The sequence below is a fragment of the Ochotona princeps genome, chromosome 26 (assembly GCF_030435755.1).
Source record: "Ochotona princeps isolate mOchPri1 chromosome 26, mOchPri1.hap1, whole genome shotgun sequence".
In the NCBI taxonomy this organism is placed as follows: domain Eukaryota; kingdom Metazoa; phylum Chordata; class Mammalia; order Lagomorpha; family Ochotonidae; genus Ochotona; species Ochotona princeps.
In genome coordinates, this window is record NC_080857.1 from 6477366 (window position 1) to 6497883 (window position 20518).

At 45.1% G+C, this 20518-nt stretch overlaps 1 protein-coding gene across 10 annotated transcripts in view; it reads right to left on the bottom strand.

Moving 5' to 3' along the window:
- Positions 1–20518, bottom strand: part of UNC79 (unc-79 homolog, NALCN channel complex subunit) — a 261393-nt gene that overhangs the window by 82763 nt on the left and 158112 nt on the right. For 7 of the 10 annotated variants that reach the window (XM_058655396.1, XM_058655402.1, XM_058655401.1 and 4 more), the window contains 8 exons: positions 17971–18112; positions 15878–15957; positions 15645–15793; positions 11749–11906; positions 10260–10441; positions 6541–6742; positions 5722–5901; positions 4283–4348 (listed from right to left, as the gene is read on the bottom strand). In XM_058655396.1, the coding sequence (XP_058511379.1) occupies positions 4283–4348; positions 5722–5901; positions 6541–6742; positions 10260–10441; positions 11749–11906; positions 15645–15793; positions 15878–15957; positions 17971–18112 (1159 nt within the window). The remainder of the gene's footprint in view (positions 1–4282; positions 4349–5721; positions 5902–6540; positions 6743–10259; positions 10442–11748; positions 11907–15644; positions 15794–15877; positions 15958–17970; positions 18113–20518) is intronic. The other 3 variants (XM_058655399.1, XM_058655404.1, XM_058655406.1) reach the window with 1 other exon arrangement.

Below are 20518 nucleotides of genomic sequence, written 5' to 3' on the forward strand. Positions count from 1 at the left end.
TTACAGAGAAATCCAACCCTTGGTTCCCTTTAGTTCTAGGAGTCAGGGTTTAAGACCACACATATCAGCTGGATGCCAAAGACTTAAAGATAAAGCAAAAGTAAAGGGCAGTGGGGAGGGGTGGCATTGGAGAGGGAGCTGTGCCCTTGTTTGATAACTGATAACACAGAGACTCCAGAACAGCAGGAGAGCCATTCAACACGGCCCGGCTAGAGTTCCACCCCCATTTCACTGCACCCTAATTTAAACCCAGAAACTAAACCATCAGACTCCAGCTTAAATATTCCAAAACTTGCTTCCCATTACAAGTAGCCAGGCTGAAGTTTTCTCAACATGGTTTTCTAGCCTTTTGGCTAAGATCAAGCACATCGTATTTTCCCAATGACTGAGGATCGTGTCACACATGGCCTGGTCTCCCTGTGACCTTCAGTGATTCGCTTGTTGCTCTAGGTCTGCTTTCTCTCCACCCCAGCAATGCATGATCTTCAAATAAACCATTAAACTGAAAAGAGAACTAGATAATGGAACCTTTTGCACAAGATGGGAAAGGTTTTTCTTCTCCACATTCCTCCAATTTTGATATATGCAAATCTGCATCCCATTATCTTTCTTGAGTATTGAGTAAGCTTGTAACGGGACAATTTTCACAAGGAAAAGGTGCCTTAGTCACACCCCTAAGAACTTTCAGCTGTAAACAAAATGAAAGCCTCCTTTCTGACAAAGAGTATACTATTGTCTTAATTTTCTATAAAAGCTTATTGAAGTTCCCATTTTAAAGTGAAATTAAATGCCTACAATACTTTCTCTCGTGGTTTAGATTTCTAACCTATGAAATTCCTGTAGCTGTCTTAGCCATACGGACTGAACACAATCGAAGAGCTTGGTTTTACTCTTTCTACAAAGAAAGTGTCCATATCATTATAATCATGGAGGCAGAATTACTCGTTGGTTAACTTGGACATGGCCTGAGTTCACCACAATCTCATCTCACAGTCATGTCACTGATTAAAACGCAGAGCTGTCACATAGTGCTGTTCATGTGTATGATTCGAAATGAACTAGGAAGGCTCAGGATCTGCTTTCCAAGGCTTCTCTCTACTAATCCATCAGCATGCTCAGCCTTCTCGAAGATGGCTGCAGCCAACATTTCCCTCACCTTTGTGGATCCCTGCTGGTGCTCCCCACACCTTGCAAGGGGGTCTTCCACACCCTCTCTCAGTTTGACGCTACAGATCTGGCTGGGTACTAGAAATCATTCTTATCATATATGCCCACCCTCCTCTTACCAACACAACGTGGTCCCTAAATTCTAGGACTTTTCAAAGACAAGAAGGGAGAAAGGGCAGGGGTGGGGGGAAAGGAGAGAAATGGAGGAAATTTTCCTTTAGCCTTTCCTAATTCTCACTTAGCAAGATAATCAGTAGACAAGGAGGAACCTTTTATTCATTTGCCTTATTTCCGCAATGAGAACAGAGGTTCTCTGAAGGCAAGTGCTATGCCTGACCCAATATTTACAAGCCTTGTAGCATATAGAGCTGGATCTGACATACAGTAGATGTTTGTTGTTCGCAAATGTCCATTTCCATGTGTCAAATTCAAGTAAACTCTGTCTCCTATATGAGAGAAAATTTGACGGAGCAGGGAAACAGGAATTTTTCTCTGTGTAAACTGGCTCTTTGACCCTTAGGTTGAACCAAAAACAATAGGGAGGAGCAGAAAGTAAGAGCGTCCTTCCACAAGCATATTCTGAATTTGACCCAACCAAGTCAGTGATCAGAAATGATCAGCCTGGGTCTGGGGTGGGCCAGACTGGGTTAGATTCCAACACCCACTGGTGCTTGTCAGAACCAGGGTAGGTGTAGGATGGGCTAGGATGCTTTCATGCAGAATTGTTGTAAGGTGACATTAGCTGATTTGCATAAACCATCATTTACAATAAGGAGTGACTATATATTTTTAAATTATTATTATATACCTACTATTAATCAGTTAATCATTCCGGGGAATGAAGGACAAGATAAAACTATGCATTCTGTGTTCAGAGGGGTTGACAGTGTTCATTTGGTATTGTGCTGATATCGAAGGGGTCTTTCCAGAGTTCAAAGAAAACACAAATTATGAGGAAACTATCCACAGATTTCCATTTTTGTACCAAATAAATGTATCTTTTAATTCCACTTTTGCACAAGCTTTCTAAAGGACCCTTGTAAAAGAACACAACTGCAGCATCAGATTTCATTGACCGTCAAATATCCAACACCAAGATCTCTGATTCTCAGAACAAATCCCAGATTAGCATTTGGAAAGATGATACAGGTCATCAGTTAGGATGAAATAAAGGTGCTGAACTCTCCCAGCGTTTACCATGCATGCTGCGTAAGGCAGCTGCCATCAAAGCTGGTGATCCTTGTTCCTCGGGAGCAGCCGCAGGGAGAATGCAAACACACCTCTAAGGTCCAGTCGTACCATTCTATGGATTTTACTTAGATATCTTTGATTTGACTCGTAAGAGTCACAGAGGAGTACAGCTCTTTTTAAATCTTACAGAGTATATCTTCTATAGAAAATAGGATATTATGTTCTGTTGGTTGCAGGTACCATGCAAAGGCTAAGATCAGAGAGTCATAAATTGTAAATCCAATGCCAAAAAGTTCAGCCCAAACAGAAATTCACACCAAGTCTTGCTGCCTAATTAAATAGCATCTATATAATTTCAATAACATGTCTGCACAGAAGCACTCATTATCTAGGCCAAACAAAAGTGTATTCGTTAAATAGCAAGTTCTTTAGATTCCATTTAAACACCATCTTCAACCATCCCACACAATCTTATGATTAGCCTGGCAAGTCTTTGCTTCAAAGTTAAAACATTCAGTGTCCAGCAAATAATAATGTAAAAATGGAACACTCATTTAAAGTTGCTTTTGACTGAGCCAACTGTTTCCCAATCTAACCAAATTTTGCTTATGATGATGGTGTTGCCTTTTGGGAGTTTTGGCTTCATACTGATTTTGGCTGTGCTATTAACGGCTCCTTTCCCACCTGGCCAAGAGGTTAGGATGATTACAGATCTGCACCCTTTTCTTAATTTCAGGAAATGCACGTACACATTTTCCCACAAAGATGTGAAGCAAATATTTTGGTTGAATTATTAAAATAACAATTAAAAAGTTATTAGTTTTAAATAGATAAGCTGGAGTAAAATGAAGATACTTTATGAAATTGCATAAGGAAAATTTCAGAAACAGCCACCTGATGGGGAATGGAGGACTTCACATTTGTAATGGAGTTTGAGATCTTCTCTTTAAACCGCAACACACCGTACAGCCGCCAATGATGTGTAAAATGAGGTGGAGGGACTCGATCAAGTCTTTGTCGGGCTCGACTCATCAATTTGAGAAGAGAAAAGGCACACTGGCCTCCATTTAAGTTCATAATTCTCTTCTCTGCCTCTCCAGTCTCCCTCTCCTTTCTTTTTTAGAACACAAAACACCCAGCATCTTGTGAAGTCTCCTGGCTTCAAATTTTCCTTCTAAGGGAATCAGGACCACCCTGAAAAGTCTATTTAAAAACTATTCTCAAAGGAAAACCAAACGTTGCCCAGCACGAAACAGGAGGTAATTCCCAAGTTTGGTACTGACAAATGAGCAGTGTCCAGGTCTTGGCTATCTTCCCAGTGAGTCACAGCACCACGTCTATGGAGAACACTGTGACCTCCTGGTCTATGTCATCCAATCCCGAAGATACTTCGTGATTAACTGTCATCTTCCACGGAACATCAAGTGATAGTTAACACCAGCCAATGCTGATTGTGATTCTATGGTCCCCCAAACAATGGAAACTCCTCTCTTGGAGAAACAGAAATGCATGTAGTTGCAAAAAATCAGGAATGGCCAAGGGGATGAGTGAATGATGGTGGTTCAAATGTATAACTTTATAAGATGTAAATGAAATGTATGCTTTTTCTATAGCAGATATATATGAGCCAAATATTTCTATGTGTAAATACACATACAAATATAAGGACTATTTTCACATAGTTCTAGTCCTATTGGCTCTCTGGTGCATACTCGAATAATACGATGCTTCTTACTGGACCAAAAGTTGACAAGATCATAAATCAGCTGCTAACAGTAAAACAGAAAAAGCTACCAACTCAAGGGCATCTGGGGTAAGGCCCTTTTCAGTTTACCAATCCTCAGTGTATCACATTGGTCCAGTTAGAGACACCATTTTGTCTGCCTTGTCTACCTGGGATAGACACTTGCACAGGAGTACCCACCTGGCGTCTGTTCAGGTGTCCCACCGAGAGCTGGAGCAGACTGCTCATGCCTGGTCAACCTCATAGCTTAAAAATCAACAACAACTCTATTTAAATAAACATCGTAGACAACTCAAGTCTAAAAATACACTCAGTGGTAACTGCAGTGGACAACAGGGGCAAGCTGAGTCGTCTTACAGGGAAGTCACATCACATCAAAGATCTTTGTACAACAAAAGTTTCTTGGTTTTATTTGCATCTCAAAAACATCCTTCAGTGTTAACAGGTCTTAATCTTCAAAAGTTTCATGTGTGTCAACTACCAATAGCAAAAAATAAACTACATCTCAAAATCAATCGGACTATAAAACAGCTGGAAACTCGTAAAAACCACAAATCAAGTAGTATAGATTTTGATTTCTAAGATCTGAAACTGCTTTATCTGGAGCTTAGTACTATACTACTGCAGGTGATTCTTAAATGTTTACTTGCAATTATTTTTGATCCCTGAAACACTGAGTTACTGATGAACTAATGGGCTTTAATCCACTCTTTCCAAGTTCAAGATATCACATTTCCCTAGCTTTTCATAAGATAAAGGTGTAACAAACCAAATCAAACACTATTTGGTGATTAAAAATGTTTACATTACATAATGTTGTCTTTCAAAAGACACCAATGAAAATGCAAGTCTTTCCGCTTTTGAGAGGATAAAAAAAATCCATGTGGACTGTTACTTTATTAACTTAACAGCAGTTACTCAAAAATTATTCACTTAATATTCGCAAGTCAATAATAATACATGTAAATACACTCATTAATATGGTCATTTAGTGACTGATTTTAAATTATTGGTCAATATTGTGCCTAGTCAATTGAAAAGTTAAGAGAATTTTTATTATCTTTAAAGGTATAATACAAAGAAAGAATTTCATACAAGCCTAAGCAGACTTTTTTTTTAAATTGGCAATGAAGCTTGTTTCTATTTATAAATTATCTCACAAAGTTGGGCAGAAATTCAACTCCTCTGCTAACTCATCTCAGCCAACAGCACACACGATGAATAGTGTATTGGGGGCCAGAGTGACTGCTTCTACCAGAAAGCTGAACTCCCAAGTTCAACCCCACCTCCTTAACTGCCAAGGGTCTTGCTGTCTGAGCCTCATCCAGAAAAACTTAAGCCATGAGGCTAGTGGTGTCAACTCCCAAATCCCAGACTTAGGGCCAAAGGCTCTTCAAGTCTCCCACCAAGCAGCTGCTGCCTTCTGCGTTTCAAAGCCATCTACTTCCATCAGGACTTTGTTGACCGTGGACCATTGGGAAAAGCCACCCATGGGCTGATTCTCTAGAGGATCTGCAATCCCTATCCAGCAAGCGCTACTCTGACAACATGCCACAGGTAAGTCAGCCTCAGAAAGACACTGAATAGTCTTCACGGAAGGAGCGAAGGTGATACTCAACGGATTTTGGAGGTCAGGGTCTCGGGAAGGGAGAGCGCCCTCTTGGACTCCGCTGGCCCTTTCACACTGTCCCTCAGGGACCGCACGCTCTTCTGCCGGTTCCGAGCGAAGCGGGCCCTCTTAATCTTCCACAGGGCAGCATCGCTGAGGTTGGCCACGTTGGTCCTCACGGCAGTGATGGCTGTGCGGGGGAAATCAGAAAGGGGATCATGTGCCTCGACTGGCCAGATAACGCAGCTAGTCTGAAACGATCCATCCAGGTATCATTTCAGAGTTAAAACACTGAAGTTGCTTAAAATCTTTCTGGATGCTTGAGTCCTCTGTCAATGATGAGTCTGATGTGTTAAAAAAAAATCATAACTACTGTCTATAATGACCAGGACATGTCCTTTTCCTGTTCAGATCATAAGAGTTAATTGTCTGATTTTGTTATTTCTGGACAGTTGAGGGACTAACATCTTTTCCCCATCTAGCTAGAGCGGCAGGTAATGAGTTAATAAGAACGCGGGAGAAAGTTTGCAAAGTGCAAACACATCTTGCATAACAGCTTACAAACATTACAAACATAACAGCTGACCAACGTTAGGGACAACATAGTCACACACGGTTATCAAAGGCCTTCCAGGAAATGAGAAGAGGTCTCACTTTGGAATGCCAGAATACACTGAAGTCTACCCATGTCTATAGTTAAGATTTAATAAGGTTTTGATCAGTTGAAGACATGCGGTCAAGGCATTCTCCCTGCGGGCAACTTGTATGCCAAGCCTATTCTGTGTTATCCAGCAAACACAACAGAAACTGGAACCATTGTTTTACTTACTTGTAGGAAAAGGAAATTCTTTGTTGCAATCCAAATGTAACTGGGCTTCCAGGGACAGGGTCTCAAACCTGTTTACAAAGAACTCCCAGCTCAAGGCAGGGATGTCTTGCTTAAGAAAATGCAGGAGCAAAAGCTTGCTCAATATCGTGGGTCGGTCTTTCACCACAGTGTCAAACTGGAAGTCAAGACAAAGACACAGACCCTGGGGAGATGGAGAGAAAGGGATATCAAAGCTAGACACCTAAGTGACTTCACCACTGACACACCGTGCAAAGCCAGAGCAACAAGACTGCCCCTGCACCCACGCTGACAGTGTAGCGATCCAACCCATCTTTCTGCCTACAAGTTTTAGTAGGGAAAAAACAAAAGGCAGAAGAGAAACTTCTCCTAATTGAGTTGTGATTCAGAAATCTGAACTAAATATAAGTTACTGGTTTTTTTTTTTAAGATTTATTCATTTTATTACAGCCAGATATACACAGAGGAGGAGAGACAGAGAGGAAGATCTTCCGTCCGATGATTCACTCCCCAAGTGAGCCGCAACGGGCCGGTGCGCGCCGATCTGAAGCCAGGAACCTGGAACCTCTTCCGGGTCTCCCACGCGGGTGCAGGGTCCCAATGCATTGGGCCGTCCTCGACTGCTTTCCCAGGCCACAAGCAGGGAGCTGGATGGGAAGTGGAGCTGCCGGGATTAGAACCGGTGCCCACATGGGATCCCGGGGCTTTCAAGGCGATGACTTTAGCCGCTAGGCCACGCCGCCGGGCCCAAGTTACTGTTTTTTAACATATTACATAAGGACTGCTTAATCAAAATACCCTGAAACCCATTTTTTTCTTATTTTTAAAATATTCATTTAATTTATCTGAAAGGCAGAATGAGACAAAGAAACACAGTGAGAGACAGACACGGAGAGAAAAATCTCTCACTTTCTGGTTTACTCCCAAATGCCTCCAATACCCATCCAGGTTTGGTAGAATCTGGGAGCTGGATATTCAGTGCAAGAGTCGCCCAAGGTGGCCTGGGCCATCATCATCACCCATCGCCTCGTAGGGTGTATAAGGACGAAGCTGGACTCACACCCTGGTGCTGACATTGATGAACCATGCAGTGTCTTAACCATGGTATCAGTGCCTGCCCCAAAGCTTTTAATTTGAATCATTTCCACTAAGAGAGACATACATTTGAAGATTTATTTTTCATTTACTTGAAAGACAGAGTTATACAAAGAGTCCTCCATCCACTGCTTCATTCCCCAAATGGCTGCCATGGCTGAGGCTGGACCAGGATAAGACCAGGAGCCCGGAGCTTCTTCCGGGTTTCCCACATGGGTGCATCCTGCTGCTTTCCCAGGTGCATTAGCAGGGAGCTGGACTGGAAGTAGAACAGGCTAGTCTCAAAATGTTGCCTAGGTGGGATGCCGGCATTGCGAGCGGCAGCTGGATCCGTCACATCACAGTGCCAGCCCCAAGAAGCATATTCTCATACCTGCATTTTAGAATGCATGAGAAGATGACCTTTAAATTCCCTCCCAGTCTTAAACTTCTTGCTTTTATAAGAAAGGGCACCTTTTCTTCTCGAGATGTGAATGGAACATGGAATGCTAAAAAGCTGTGGCTGGAGTGGATTGTACATCCCTTTCTCCAGTGCATGAGTCTACCACTCTGCCTCTTCTTAACAGAATGAAATTTAAAAATTGACACTCAGGGACCGGCATGGTAGCAGATCAGGTTAATCCTCTGCCATGGCACCAGCATCCTGTATGGGCACTGGTTCATGTCCTAGCTGCTACACAACTGATCCAGCTCCCTCCTAATGGCCTTGAAGAGCAGTGGAGGCTGGCTTAAATGTTTGGGCCCTTACAGCCATGTGGGAGACCCAGAAGGAGCTCCTGGCTTCAGAGCAGCCCAGGTAAGAACGGGGACTTCAGGAGTCAGTGTTCCCACTGCCACTTGCTAGTTATGTGATTCTGGAAAAGTTACTTAAACTTTGTAAGCCTCAGCTTCTCTGTCTGCATCGTGAGAACACTTAAAAGGCTACTGTGGTGATTAAATGAGATAATTTACAATGGGACATTTTTTAATACACCGTCCTGCCAACATAGAACCTAACTGACAATACTGAAATAATAATGAAATTTAAAAAGTCATGGATAAACATGAAAAACAGTAAATCTGGATTTTGCAGGTTCTGGTCTCGGTTCTCTCACTAGTTCATTTTGCATCCCAGAGCAGGCGCTGTGGAAACGTGGGTTAACCCATCCTCTATGATGCTGGCATCCTACACTGGAGTGCCAGTTCTAGTACCAGCTACCCTGTTTCTGATCCAGGTTCCTGTTAATGTGCCTGAAGAAGCAGTGGGAGGTAACCTAAGAGGTTAGGTCCCTGTCACCCTTCTGGGAAATCCACACAGAGTTCCTGGCTTCTGGCTCCTAGTCACTAAGACAATTTGGGAAGTGAACCAGTGCATTAAAGATCTCTGTCTCTCTCTGTCACTCTTTCAAATACATAAAATAAATTTTCATAATAATTTACTTTGTATCCTTTGATAAGTTCTTAGACTTGATTTCTCAATTATAAAATAAGGATGCCGGGCCCGGCGGCGTGGCCTAGCGGCTAAAGTCATCGCCTTGAATGTCCCGGGATCCCATATGGGCGCCGGTTCTAATCCCGGCAGCTCCACTTCCCATCCAGCTCCCTGCTTGTGGCCTGGGAAAGCAGTTGAGGACGGCCCAATGCATTGGGACCCTGCACCCGCGTGTGGGAGACCTGGAAGAGGTTCCTGGTTCCCGGCTTCGGATCGGCGCAGCACCGGCCCGTTGCGGCTCACTTGGGGAGTGAATCATCGGACGGAAGATCTTCCTCTCTGTCTCTCCTCCTCTCTGCATATCTGACTTTGTAATAAAATGAATACATCTTTAAAAAAAATAAAAATAAAAATAAAATAAAATAAGGATGCCGAGCAAGGCATAAAAAGAACTCTGTCCTGATCCCACAGTTGATTTTTCTTTGGCCTTCATTTGTCAGTAGACTATTTACTTTCTCAAGTTTAATGCTGATTAACAATACACAATTAATAACATATTGATAAGCTACGTTATTTCTCTAGTCTCAACTGACAGAGCTTTCAGCCCAGGAAGCAGCCAAATATGGCAGAAAATAAATCAGCCTATTCTCAAACCTGCCCCCCTCTGCAATACTCACAACTTTAATCATAACAGCAGCTGTACAAATGTGCTATCAACCCAGAGACAAAGAAGGGAAAGAAAGTACCAATAAACAAAAGAAGGAATCATTTGCTATGGTGTAGTTCTGGGATGGTTTTCATTCCAATTTAAAAATTCCACTGTCATCATCATCTATGTGTTCATGTGATGCTGCAATCAGATGCTTGTGTCCCTCCCAGAGGTCATCACCAGGGTGATGGTCCCAGGAGACAGCCAGGCCACACGGACAGAGCCTTTGGGAGTGACCTTAGCGTCACCAGAAAAGAGGCACCAGGCACAGCGGATGATCCCACCTGTGATGAAGAAAGCAGCCCTCACCAGGCTCCCAGCCCCATGCACCTTGATCCAGCCTTCAGCACTGGGAGAAGTTAAACTACCCAGTCCACGGTACCATATGGCAGTCGGCCAGACTGACCACACCACGTGGCACCTCTACAGTTTAGTGGCGCTGACACTGACCACATGCAGAGCAGCAGATCACACACCACACGTCACCTGCAACGCGGGCCTCTTGATGGTGTCGAGTAGCAGACCAGCCCTGGTGGCCACCGCGGGGTTGACGTCCTCCACAGCTGTCAGGAAGCAGCAGAAAGCATGAGCCAGGGAGTACTTCAGCAGGTGGTTTTTGGTCACTGAATGAATGTCCAGAAATCTACAAATCACAGCCACTTTTTCCACTGCAGTGACAAATACAGAGGACAGTATTATTAGTATATATGTATGTATGTATATACGTGAGGAGAGACAGTATACATGAATAGACAGATGTTAGATAGATAGATAGAGTCTGAGAGCTGACCTTTCTCAGAACAAGGTAACTTCAACACTGAGAGGGAATTCACAAGGCACTGTCTCTACTGTCCCACCTCAGTCCAGCAGAGATCACCTTTACTCATACAGTGCATTTCTGCCACGTCTCCGCTCATCTCCAGGCCATTCCACAGAAGCTGCAGAGAGCGGAGATCAGCCTGGTTCTGGGCCCCCAGTCCCTACTTCACTCTCAATAGGTCATCATGAGAAACGACAAAATCCGGATAGACTCTTATCAGAGCTATAGAAAGCGCACATGTCTTCCACGATATGAATAGATCTATGCTTGCTAGAGTTCTAATTATTCTGCAAGCCTCTGTGCTACATCACTAAGTAAGGGAGACTGATGTAAAGCACAAAGATGAATCATTTCAAACTCTTGACTTCAAAGTCAAGTTGACTGAAAGAGTTGAGGAAGGAACAACTATAACAGAAAAGTCATATAAAGCCTCTATGTCTAATGAGGTACAGACATTTGTAGGATGCTTTGGGAGATCCAGGGATAAAGAAACCACTGTCTGTGAAGACAACAAAACAGGGGGAACTGTGTAACATGACCTTGCCTGCTGCACCTTCCTACAAGACAGGAGGCTCAGAGAATACCCACAGGTCCCTCTTCACCATACTCTGAGAGCCTGCCATTGTGGGCACTCTGCAATCAGCCCCGTCACTGTGCCAGACTCAGTCCCCCATGCCGTGATGGTAAGAGAGGACTGCAGCAAGTCTCCAATCTCCTGCAACTACCTGGAGGACTTGTGGAAAATCCACAGTCCTGGCCTCAGCTCACCCCTGGTTCAGTCGATTTAGGGTTGGACCTGACAAATGACATTGTCACAAACATTGCCAGCATCTGTGGTGTAAGTAACCTCCTAGGATGGCCACATTATGGATTGCCCAAGCAGAGACCTTTCTGGGAGCAAATGGGGGTGCAGTTGATCGTGACACCTGTACAACAGGCATAAAGTGGGGTTACCCTAGGCAAACCTGGCAGCATCACCCTACCTAAGGACCACTCTGCAGAGAAAGTTCAGCTACACAGACCCACAAAGAGCACCATCCAGCAGAAGGATGCCCTTTTGCAGGAGGGGAGGAGAAAGACGGCCACACATGGGTGAGCGTCAGGACTGCACACCTGCTTTCCGGAGAGATATTTTTTAAGCTAATACAGAAGTACCTGCTTCAAACCTCATCTTCCAGTCTTTGCTGTTGAAGTTGCCATTGATGACTGCCCAGAAGATGTCAGCACCATGAGGAAGTGACAGCGCATGCAGCAGGAGAGGGACGGCCAGCGAAGACAGCTGAGAGAACTCGGACTTGAGTACTCTCCACAAGCTGGGGATGAGGAATGGCACAGAGGTTAAGGTCATCGCCACCTTGCCAGAAACGTGACCCTCTTCTCTCCAGGAACGGGCAATCTACAAGGATGCTTGTGGAGAAAATCCCGCTCATCTACAAAACCGTCACCCTCTGACAAACCTGCCCCAGGCTCTGCCAATACAGACAAACACCACTTAATACTATATTCCCAACAGTGAAACTAGATCTCATAAAATCAGCTGTATAAAACCCAAGTGACTTAAGAACATATCAAACTGATATTAGATATGTCACCACAATACAGGACTAAGTGATTCTTTACTTTTTTTTTCTGATAGTGAATATCTTGGAAGTTCTGGTTCTGTCTGCCTGGCAGGCATTTTCCTTTTATTGCAGCAAAGAGCAACTCCTTGTCTATTATTACCAGCATCTTGGTCAACTGACAATGCTGTCAGTCAAACTCACCCACCTTCCTTCTCACAAGGGAGAACAAAAAATATAGATTGATCAAAGAACATCATTGCCCTGGGGAGTGATTATTCCAGGAGTGGGCATGTGATGCCTGCTTGGGCAAGCCAAATGACTGGTATGGACTAGGGGAAACAGGTCTCTCTCTCCTTCTTAAATCTCAGCAACAGAGGGCAGTGTCCATCCAGGGTTATCAACAGCCCTACTGACACCCCTCTGGAAGAAAGCCAACACTAAACTACCAGTCAACATGTACTTCCATGTAAGGAGCCAGCAGTAACTGATCCAAGTGATGAGCAGGGGGGTGGGAAAGAGAGTGGTGGGAGGAAGAAAGAGAGAGAGAGAAAGAGAGAGAGAGAGAGAGAGAGAGAGAGAGAGATATCTGATAATATTTTGGTTGAGGATTCTATTTTAAAAAAAAAGATCTATTTATTTTACTTGAAAGTCAGAGCTATAAAGAGAGGGGAAGAAGCACAGTATAAGATCTTCCTCCTGTTGGTTCACTCCCTAAATGGCTGCAATGGCCAGAGCTGGGCTAGTGTAAAGCTGGGAGCCAGAAACTTCTTTCAGGTCTCCCACACGGGTGCAGGGGCCCAAGAAGTCGGGCCATCCTCCACTGCTTCCCCAGGCCATTAGCAGGGAGCTGGATCTGAAGAGGAACAGCCAGGATTCAAGCGAGCACTCATACAGAGTGCCTCCCCAGAGGCTTAGCCTGCCTTACCACTGCGCCAGCCCTTCCTTGGCAGTATTTTACACCTCAGCAGACTTAACTCAATCTCACAGATTCCACTATGATCTGGACACATTTTAGTAGTATTTGTTTCAAAATCTGTGGTCAATTATTTAAGAATGTTTTGTTCTTGTTTACTATTGGTTAGTTTGTTTCCTGTTTGGTTTCATGATTAATATCAGAATCAGCTTGTGAGACTAAAAAGCTCATAAAGCACAGTTCAAGGATGCAAAGAACCACCCACAATGGCAATGCCTTAGAGAGAACACAGGTGGGCACAGGTCACCAGGGGCTTTACTTCTCAGATGACGCTCCAGAACCAGAGAACCAAGAGAACAATTCCCAAACCCTGAATACTTCACCCAAATGCATGTGAACAAACAAGGGCCTAATCCCAACCAGCCACTAGTAACAGGAAGTGCTCAAAACGTGGAGTCACAGTTACAGTACTGTGGAAATAAAGTTTGCTAAATATGTGTTTTGCCATAATACTGTTGTAACGGAATGTAAAAATGGAATTTGCTGGAATGTGTGTTGAAGTATTTGCTTTGCTAAGATATTATTGTAATCTTAAGTTATAGATATTTCTGCAGCTTGTTGTAGACACCTTTTTGCAGGAAGCATATTGAACTTGTCAAAAAAAGAGAAAAAAAAGTGTTAAAATGTATCTATTGCTAAAAACCTGTTGCCACCTTGAGCTGTTAGGTACTTTTTGCAAGGAGCTGGATGTTCCGGGAAGTGGCCCCGACCACGCTGTGCCAAGCAAAACCACAGCAGCAGATGTTCTGCGACCCTGCCCTGAGAACCGTTGCCACTTCTCTATCTCAAACTCTTCTGCCTCACCCTCCCCTGTTGAAAACACAGTATAAAAACCTGCCTAAAATGTTCTTCGGGGCTCTTGGTTCTTGGCAACCTCAAGCCCGCACACGTGTGAATAAATTTTTCCTTCGCCTCAGTGAGAGTCATCTGTTTATTGTGTCTCCTGCCGCTAACAGTACCACATCAAGTCCCACGAAGCAGGATGAGGAGAGGGGCCCTGCCTGCTGCCACTTAGTCTAATTGAAGCAAATACCCTTTTGTTTGCGACTGTACACTCTCCTGCCTTCCCAGGCTGGACTTCACCAACTGGTCCTTTCTTCTGGCCTCTCCTCTAACCTTTCCCCCCAGGCTGTGATGTTCACATTTTGTCCGAACAGTCCTGGAGGTCCACTCCCAGTTTTATACATGTCTGGCATTTCTCCTCCTCCAGCACATAACAGGTGTCCGCATTCCTGAAGCTCCCACAATGTCCTCTTTGCCTGGCCCAAAACATGGCAGTGTCCAAAGATCTCTCTTTCCTCCACCCTTTTCCTAGCAAAACACAACTCTGACCCTTTCCACATCTGATCTCCACGCATCGTTCAATAAGGTCCTCCTCTCCAAGGCGCCTTGAGTGAATCCTAAAGCTAGTTCTCCAGTGTCATCTTCCAGGACTCCTCTAAAACCACATTCTGTAACAAAAAAACCAACCATGGTCCCTCCGAAGCACATTTTGGCTCCGACTCTGCCATCTGCTCCTGACATGCTCACTTTCCAACAAAAGGCCCTCTACTTGTCAGGCAATAAAAATCCAGCATTCAAATGGGATCTGCTCCTCAGCCTTTCTCTTTCCAGTTATCCAGAAATGATTTTGCCCACCTGTGTATCACCCCAAAAAAGAAAGTAACTTTTTACATTTTCTGGGGATTAACAATGACTTATAAATGCACAGGGTAACTATGCATCTTAGAAACCCAAGACCTTCTGCTTGGAGAGTACTATGCAGGGCACTCCCCCTTACTCTTCAAGGTAGGCCAATCTGAATAACAGCTTCTATGGTCCCTTCTGCCTGTATAATATTCATCACTTTCCAAACTACACTGCACAATCCCAAGGTTCTTGAAATAATATCATATGTAGAAAGTCCTGATTTTATTTATCAAAGTGAATAAATGAGCAAAATTAGTAAAGACCAACAGAACCTCAAGTTGGCTTTGTTATTAAGCTAACATTAATCAACTCACTCTCTTACAAATTAAAATGAGGATAATATTTTTCTAACTTACTTCCAGAAAGACTGCTAATAGTTACTTTAAAGCTCTTAGGTAGAAAAGTACCGTAAATCTAGGGCAAATGCTTTAACAGTCTCTAAAACAAAACTTACTAGAGCATATAGAGAAGAACTTTATATTGTCTATTAGCAGCTCTATTTTCTGTAGGAAAAAAACTAAACCCTTATTTAATCATCCCAAGTAATTGTTGACTTATTAGCTGTTGACATTTGTCTGTAGTATGCTGTATTCTTAAGCCACCTAACAACCAAAAGCTCTAAACTAATCCTTGTTTTACCTTTTTATTCCTATAATATTTAGCAAATGAGCATTACATCTTCTCATTTGCATACTTCAATCCCTGTAAGATAATGAAGCTATCCTGGCTAAGAAAAACAAGCAAAATGCACTAGTAAGACTCAATGTAACATTCTTTCATGACTACAGCCTAAATAATCTTCAAAGCAAAATACAAGAAAGACATACCTTGCAATCAACATGTGGTCCTGAATGTAGGCCAGAAACTGGGGGTGGTCTTTCCTAGCAATGTACAGACACTCGCCATGCAAGCAGAGGATCTTCAGGCAACTGAGCATATTAAAAAGAATGTCTGGCTCTTCAAACTTAGCCATTTCCTATGCAAAGAATCACACAGTTAGTGGGAGATCCAAAGCATGAATGCCACCAAACCAAATAGTCAAAGATTTCACACATTATACCTGAAAAATGGTATAGATTAGTCTCAACGTTACAGGAAGTTGCTGGTAGCAAAATTTTCTTTCAGTGTCATTCTTTATTGCTGTCAAGAAATAATTACACAAAGGTTAATGAAACTCCTTTTCCCTACCCTTCATCAACTGAAAAATGAAGGATGTATCTAAAAGTGAGTGATATTTGTATTTGTTTTCCAAATCAACAAACAACCCTTCCACAAAACTTTTTGAAGGTAGCACTCTAAGGCTTTATTTTCTACTGGACAATCCATACAAAATTCAGATATCTTTTTTTTTAAGACTTATTTTATTTTTATTGGAAAGTCTGATATATAGACGAAGGAGAGACAGAGAGACAGAGAGGAAGATCTATCATCCGTTGGTTCCCTCCCCAAGTGGCTGCAACGGCCTGAGCTGAGCTGATCAGAAGCCAGGAGCCAAAAGCTTCTTCTGAGTCTCCCACGTGTGTGCAGGGTCCCAAGGCTTTGGACCATCCTCCACTGCCCTCCCAGGCCGTTTGCAGGGAGCTGGATGGGAAGTAGGACCATCAAGATTAGATGCCCATATGGGATCCTAGCACATGAAAGGCAAGGACTTTAGCCACTAGGCTACTGCACCTGGCCCATAATTCAGACATCTTTAGCCCCTGGGGCATCCCAGCCAGCCCCATGCTCCTGTGCGTCACCAGTTCTGCTGCTTCCTAAGGGAGCTCTGGAGCTTGGCTGGAGCATGCTTTGCTTAGGGAAAGGGAGCAACACAAGTATTAAAGAGAGGTATTCAGGGGTTGCCACTGTGGCACAGTGAGTTAAGCCAGCATTTGTGACACCAGCATCCCACCTGAGCGCCTGTGTGAGTCCTGGCTGCTCATCTCGAATGCAGCTCCCTCCCTGCTGACGTGTCTTGGAAAGCAGTGGAAGATGACCCAAGTGCTCAGACCACCAATATAGGAGACTAGATAGAACTCCAGGTTCCTGGCAACCTCAGCTTCTAGGGCCAGTTGTGGGGCTGTGCCAGTGGATGGAATGTCTCTCTCTCTAACTCTGTCTTTCAAGTAAATAAATTCATAAAAATAAAGAGAGGTACTCAGGTCACATTGGCAACTACAGAGGTTTGAGCTCACAGACTTACACAATAGGTCCGGGTAACAGCCTGGGGAGTGTTTTGGAGAAGTTGAGCATCTTCTGCTGAGCGCAATGACTGGAGGTGTTCTGCTATGAGAAGCCCCGAAACCCTCCACAGCAGGAACGGCAGCACACTTACTGTTCAGGAGGTGCGCCAGAAGAGGTCACTCACACATGAACCTCACTTAAGAGTGAGGGTAAACTGCCTTCACATCACCACTGTGTGTTCTGGGCTTGTCGAGGATCAGACAGTGGCAGCCAAACCTACTGAGTCTACACACTCAACAGCTGACCATGGAATCTCCCACTCAGTGGCACTTGGCTCCGTTTTGTCTCAGGCGAGGGTTTAATCAGTGGCAGATAGAAGTGATCACTCTAAGACACAGGTGTCGGGCTGCTAAATGCAGAAAAGGGAACCACTCTGGCAGGAAGGGAGGTCACTGAACAGGACAGTGCCCCATCCAAGGGGTACCTCTTGGTTTTCTGACAGCACAGCTTGGGACCCAGGTCTGAAGGTAGGACCAGGCTGTGAGCAGCAGGGAACACAGACTATGGATGAAAAGTCAACAGGGTTTCTAATTGTGTCCCACAGGACAGCATGAGCACCAGTTACGCTGCTCCAGCCCAAAATGCCCCACTGTGGCCATAGTCCCACACAGTTGGTGAGACCTCCAGCACTCCTGCCCTAAGCCCATGCAGCCTTCCCTCATAGCCACCTCTTCAGGGAGAGCACAAGGCTGGGCAGGTGGGGCGGTGATGCTTCTTACGCCAACACGATCGGTTGGCATCTATGAAAAACCTCTGCTGCCAGAAACACACATCGGAAGCAGTGTCTCCAGCCCCAGAGTGGCTGGGTGGCACCAGGCCATTCCGAGGAAGCCCAGTCTGAAGTTGTCTGAGTCCATTTGCACCTAAGCAGCCAGGGTTCAGAACCTGAGGCCCGGCTGCAGCGTTGGAGAGGGGGTGCTGCCCACCTACCAGCAGGTTCGGTGGGTGCGGCACGGCTGCCTGGGTTCTCCCCATGCCTGGCTGCAGGGTTCTCCTCCTCCTCTCCTTCGGGGCCTATGATGAACTCTGGTCTGGAAGAGAGGAGACTGTCTTCAAGGCTGTCTGTGGGTTCCTGAAACAGACGCAACAAGCACCCAGATGAGCAGCCCTCGAGGGACACAAGCCATCGGGCTAAGATCCACAGAGACCAGGACCTTCCTGCTCTGTCCCTGACCCCATCTGGGCCACAGGAAGGCAAGGGGGCCACCTCACAGGAGCCCTGGGCCCACTGCCAGCCCACTGAGAGCCAGTCTCTCTCAGCGGGGGCTGCCACATTCGCTTTCAATTGAAGTCAATGTGGGAAAACACAACGTTGTCGGATCTTCCCACAGCTGCTTTCTCACCTCCACTCTAATCCCTAGCACCCATGTCCCACTCACCAAGTGACTCCCACGCATGCACATTTTGTTCAGAAACAGAACTGGGAGAGGAAAGAGGAATAAGAGAGTCCTGGAGATACATTAAAATACAAATATTGGCCATCTGGGGAAGCCGGACTTTGAGCAGCAAGAAATTGCTATCCCGCAGGATAGCAAGCGCTCATCAGCAGGTGGGTGGATAACAGTGTGTGGTCCACACATACACAGTGGCATGTTACTCAGCCTTCAAAGGGAAGGAGGTTCTGATTCAGACTACAGCACGGATGAGCTCTGGGGATGTTTTGCTCAGTGAAATGAGCCAGTCCCCAGAGGGTCACCACTATATGAGTATCTACAGTTGTCACACCCAAAGCAACAACGTGAAACAGTGGTTGTCAGGCACCAGAGGCAGAAAGAATAGAAAACTGCTATTCAGTGGATGCAGTTTGTCTTATTCTACCTTTCCTCTTAGATTTCATCTTCAAACATCCTCCTTTAAAAATGTCCTCTTCTGGTGACTGTTTTAAGTAGTAAACATTTTTTCAAGCATGACTTGAGGGTCAGCACAAAGAGAGCAGGGGACAAAGACCAAGGGGATACAAGGTAGACCCGAGGCAGAAGGAAAGCTGGGCAGGCCAGCCCCATGGCTGGGAGAGCTCTGATCGCCTTCGCTGGTCGCTCTGGCCCTGTGCTGGGATCATTCAGCAACAAACGCTCGGTTGCCCCAGGCTCTCGTCCTGTACTTCTGCTGACAACACAACAGTTCAGGTGGCCAGGACACACCACAGGGACCAGTGTGCTACGGCACAGGCCTCCTGTAAGGATGGACTTGAGAGAGGAAGACTGGATCTTTGAGCTTCATCTCCAAGTATGTATGAAACACAGGGCAAACCTCCAAAGCCTCACGGGAAAGGCCCTCTCGAGTAGCCGAGCCCGTGTTGGCACAGTACCCTTGAACTCCCCGGCTTCTGGAACCAGCAGGCAGGTCACCTTCTGTTTTCCATCCACACAGTTTCAGAAAGCACGGTGGAGTTTGTTTTGGTGACTCGGTTTCCCCACCTTCCCGCCTGTTCCTGTCCTGTTCATGGGGTGGTATCAGTATTGGAGGCAGAGGACGGGGTTCAAGACACCCCCACCCCACCTTGTCACCCCCCACTGCCCGTGGCCACTTCCTCCGCTGAGTCTGTTCTCCAACAACTGACGCCTGGGACCAGTGTCAGTTTCTTCCCAGTCACCTCCCTCCCCAGGGCACCAAACACGGACCCCGATGTCAGGATCCCCAGGGCACTTCTCAGTCCTGCCTTTCTCCTCACTTCCGAATCTGGCATGGCTGGCAGCCTTGGTCATTTCAAAATGATCACCCCCAGAGCCTAGCTCGCCCTGGTTTCTGAGCTATTCAGTATTCCTCTGCATCTCGGCTGTGATCAGTTTAGTTTTGACCTCTTCCCTCTTCTTCCCTATTATGTGGGCACTTCCCAGAATTCTAGCCGTTGCCCTCTCCCCCTTTCCCTGCACACATCCTACCATAACATGACCATGGACTCCAAATGTTTGTCTCCTTCTGATCGTTCTTGTGAGAACCAGACATCTTGGGTGAGGTTTCCACTTGAATGCCTAAAAGTCACCTCAACTCACTATGTCCAAATATGATCACATTACAATCCACTTCCAAAAAAAAATAAACTTTCACAATTACAGTAACATCATCTGTAAATGGCAACATTATCAACTCCAGCTCTCAAGGGGGGGGGAGGGAGAAGGGTTACTGCCTTTTTACACGAAAACACTGTCAAGACCCGAGGTGCTGTTGAGTCTCCTTCCTACAGTATCTTCCAGACTGACCCCCTCTCCATGAGCACTGCCACTCCACGGGGGTGGCCCGCCTAAATTCCTCCCTGGGTCACTGGACTGGCTCTCATATTTGACCTCACCCTGTTCATTCAACCCTTTTAGTCTATCCACTCCACTTGTCCTGTGTGTTTCTCCAATTGGTGGAACTCACCTCTCTGCTGAAAGTTTTTCAGAATTCCCTCATTGAGACGTAACCAAAACCCTAACTAACTTATTTTGTGAATACAAAATTGGGTTCATCTTTCCAAACTGAACTTTCACTACCTTCT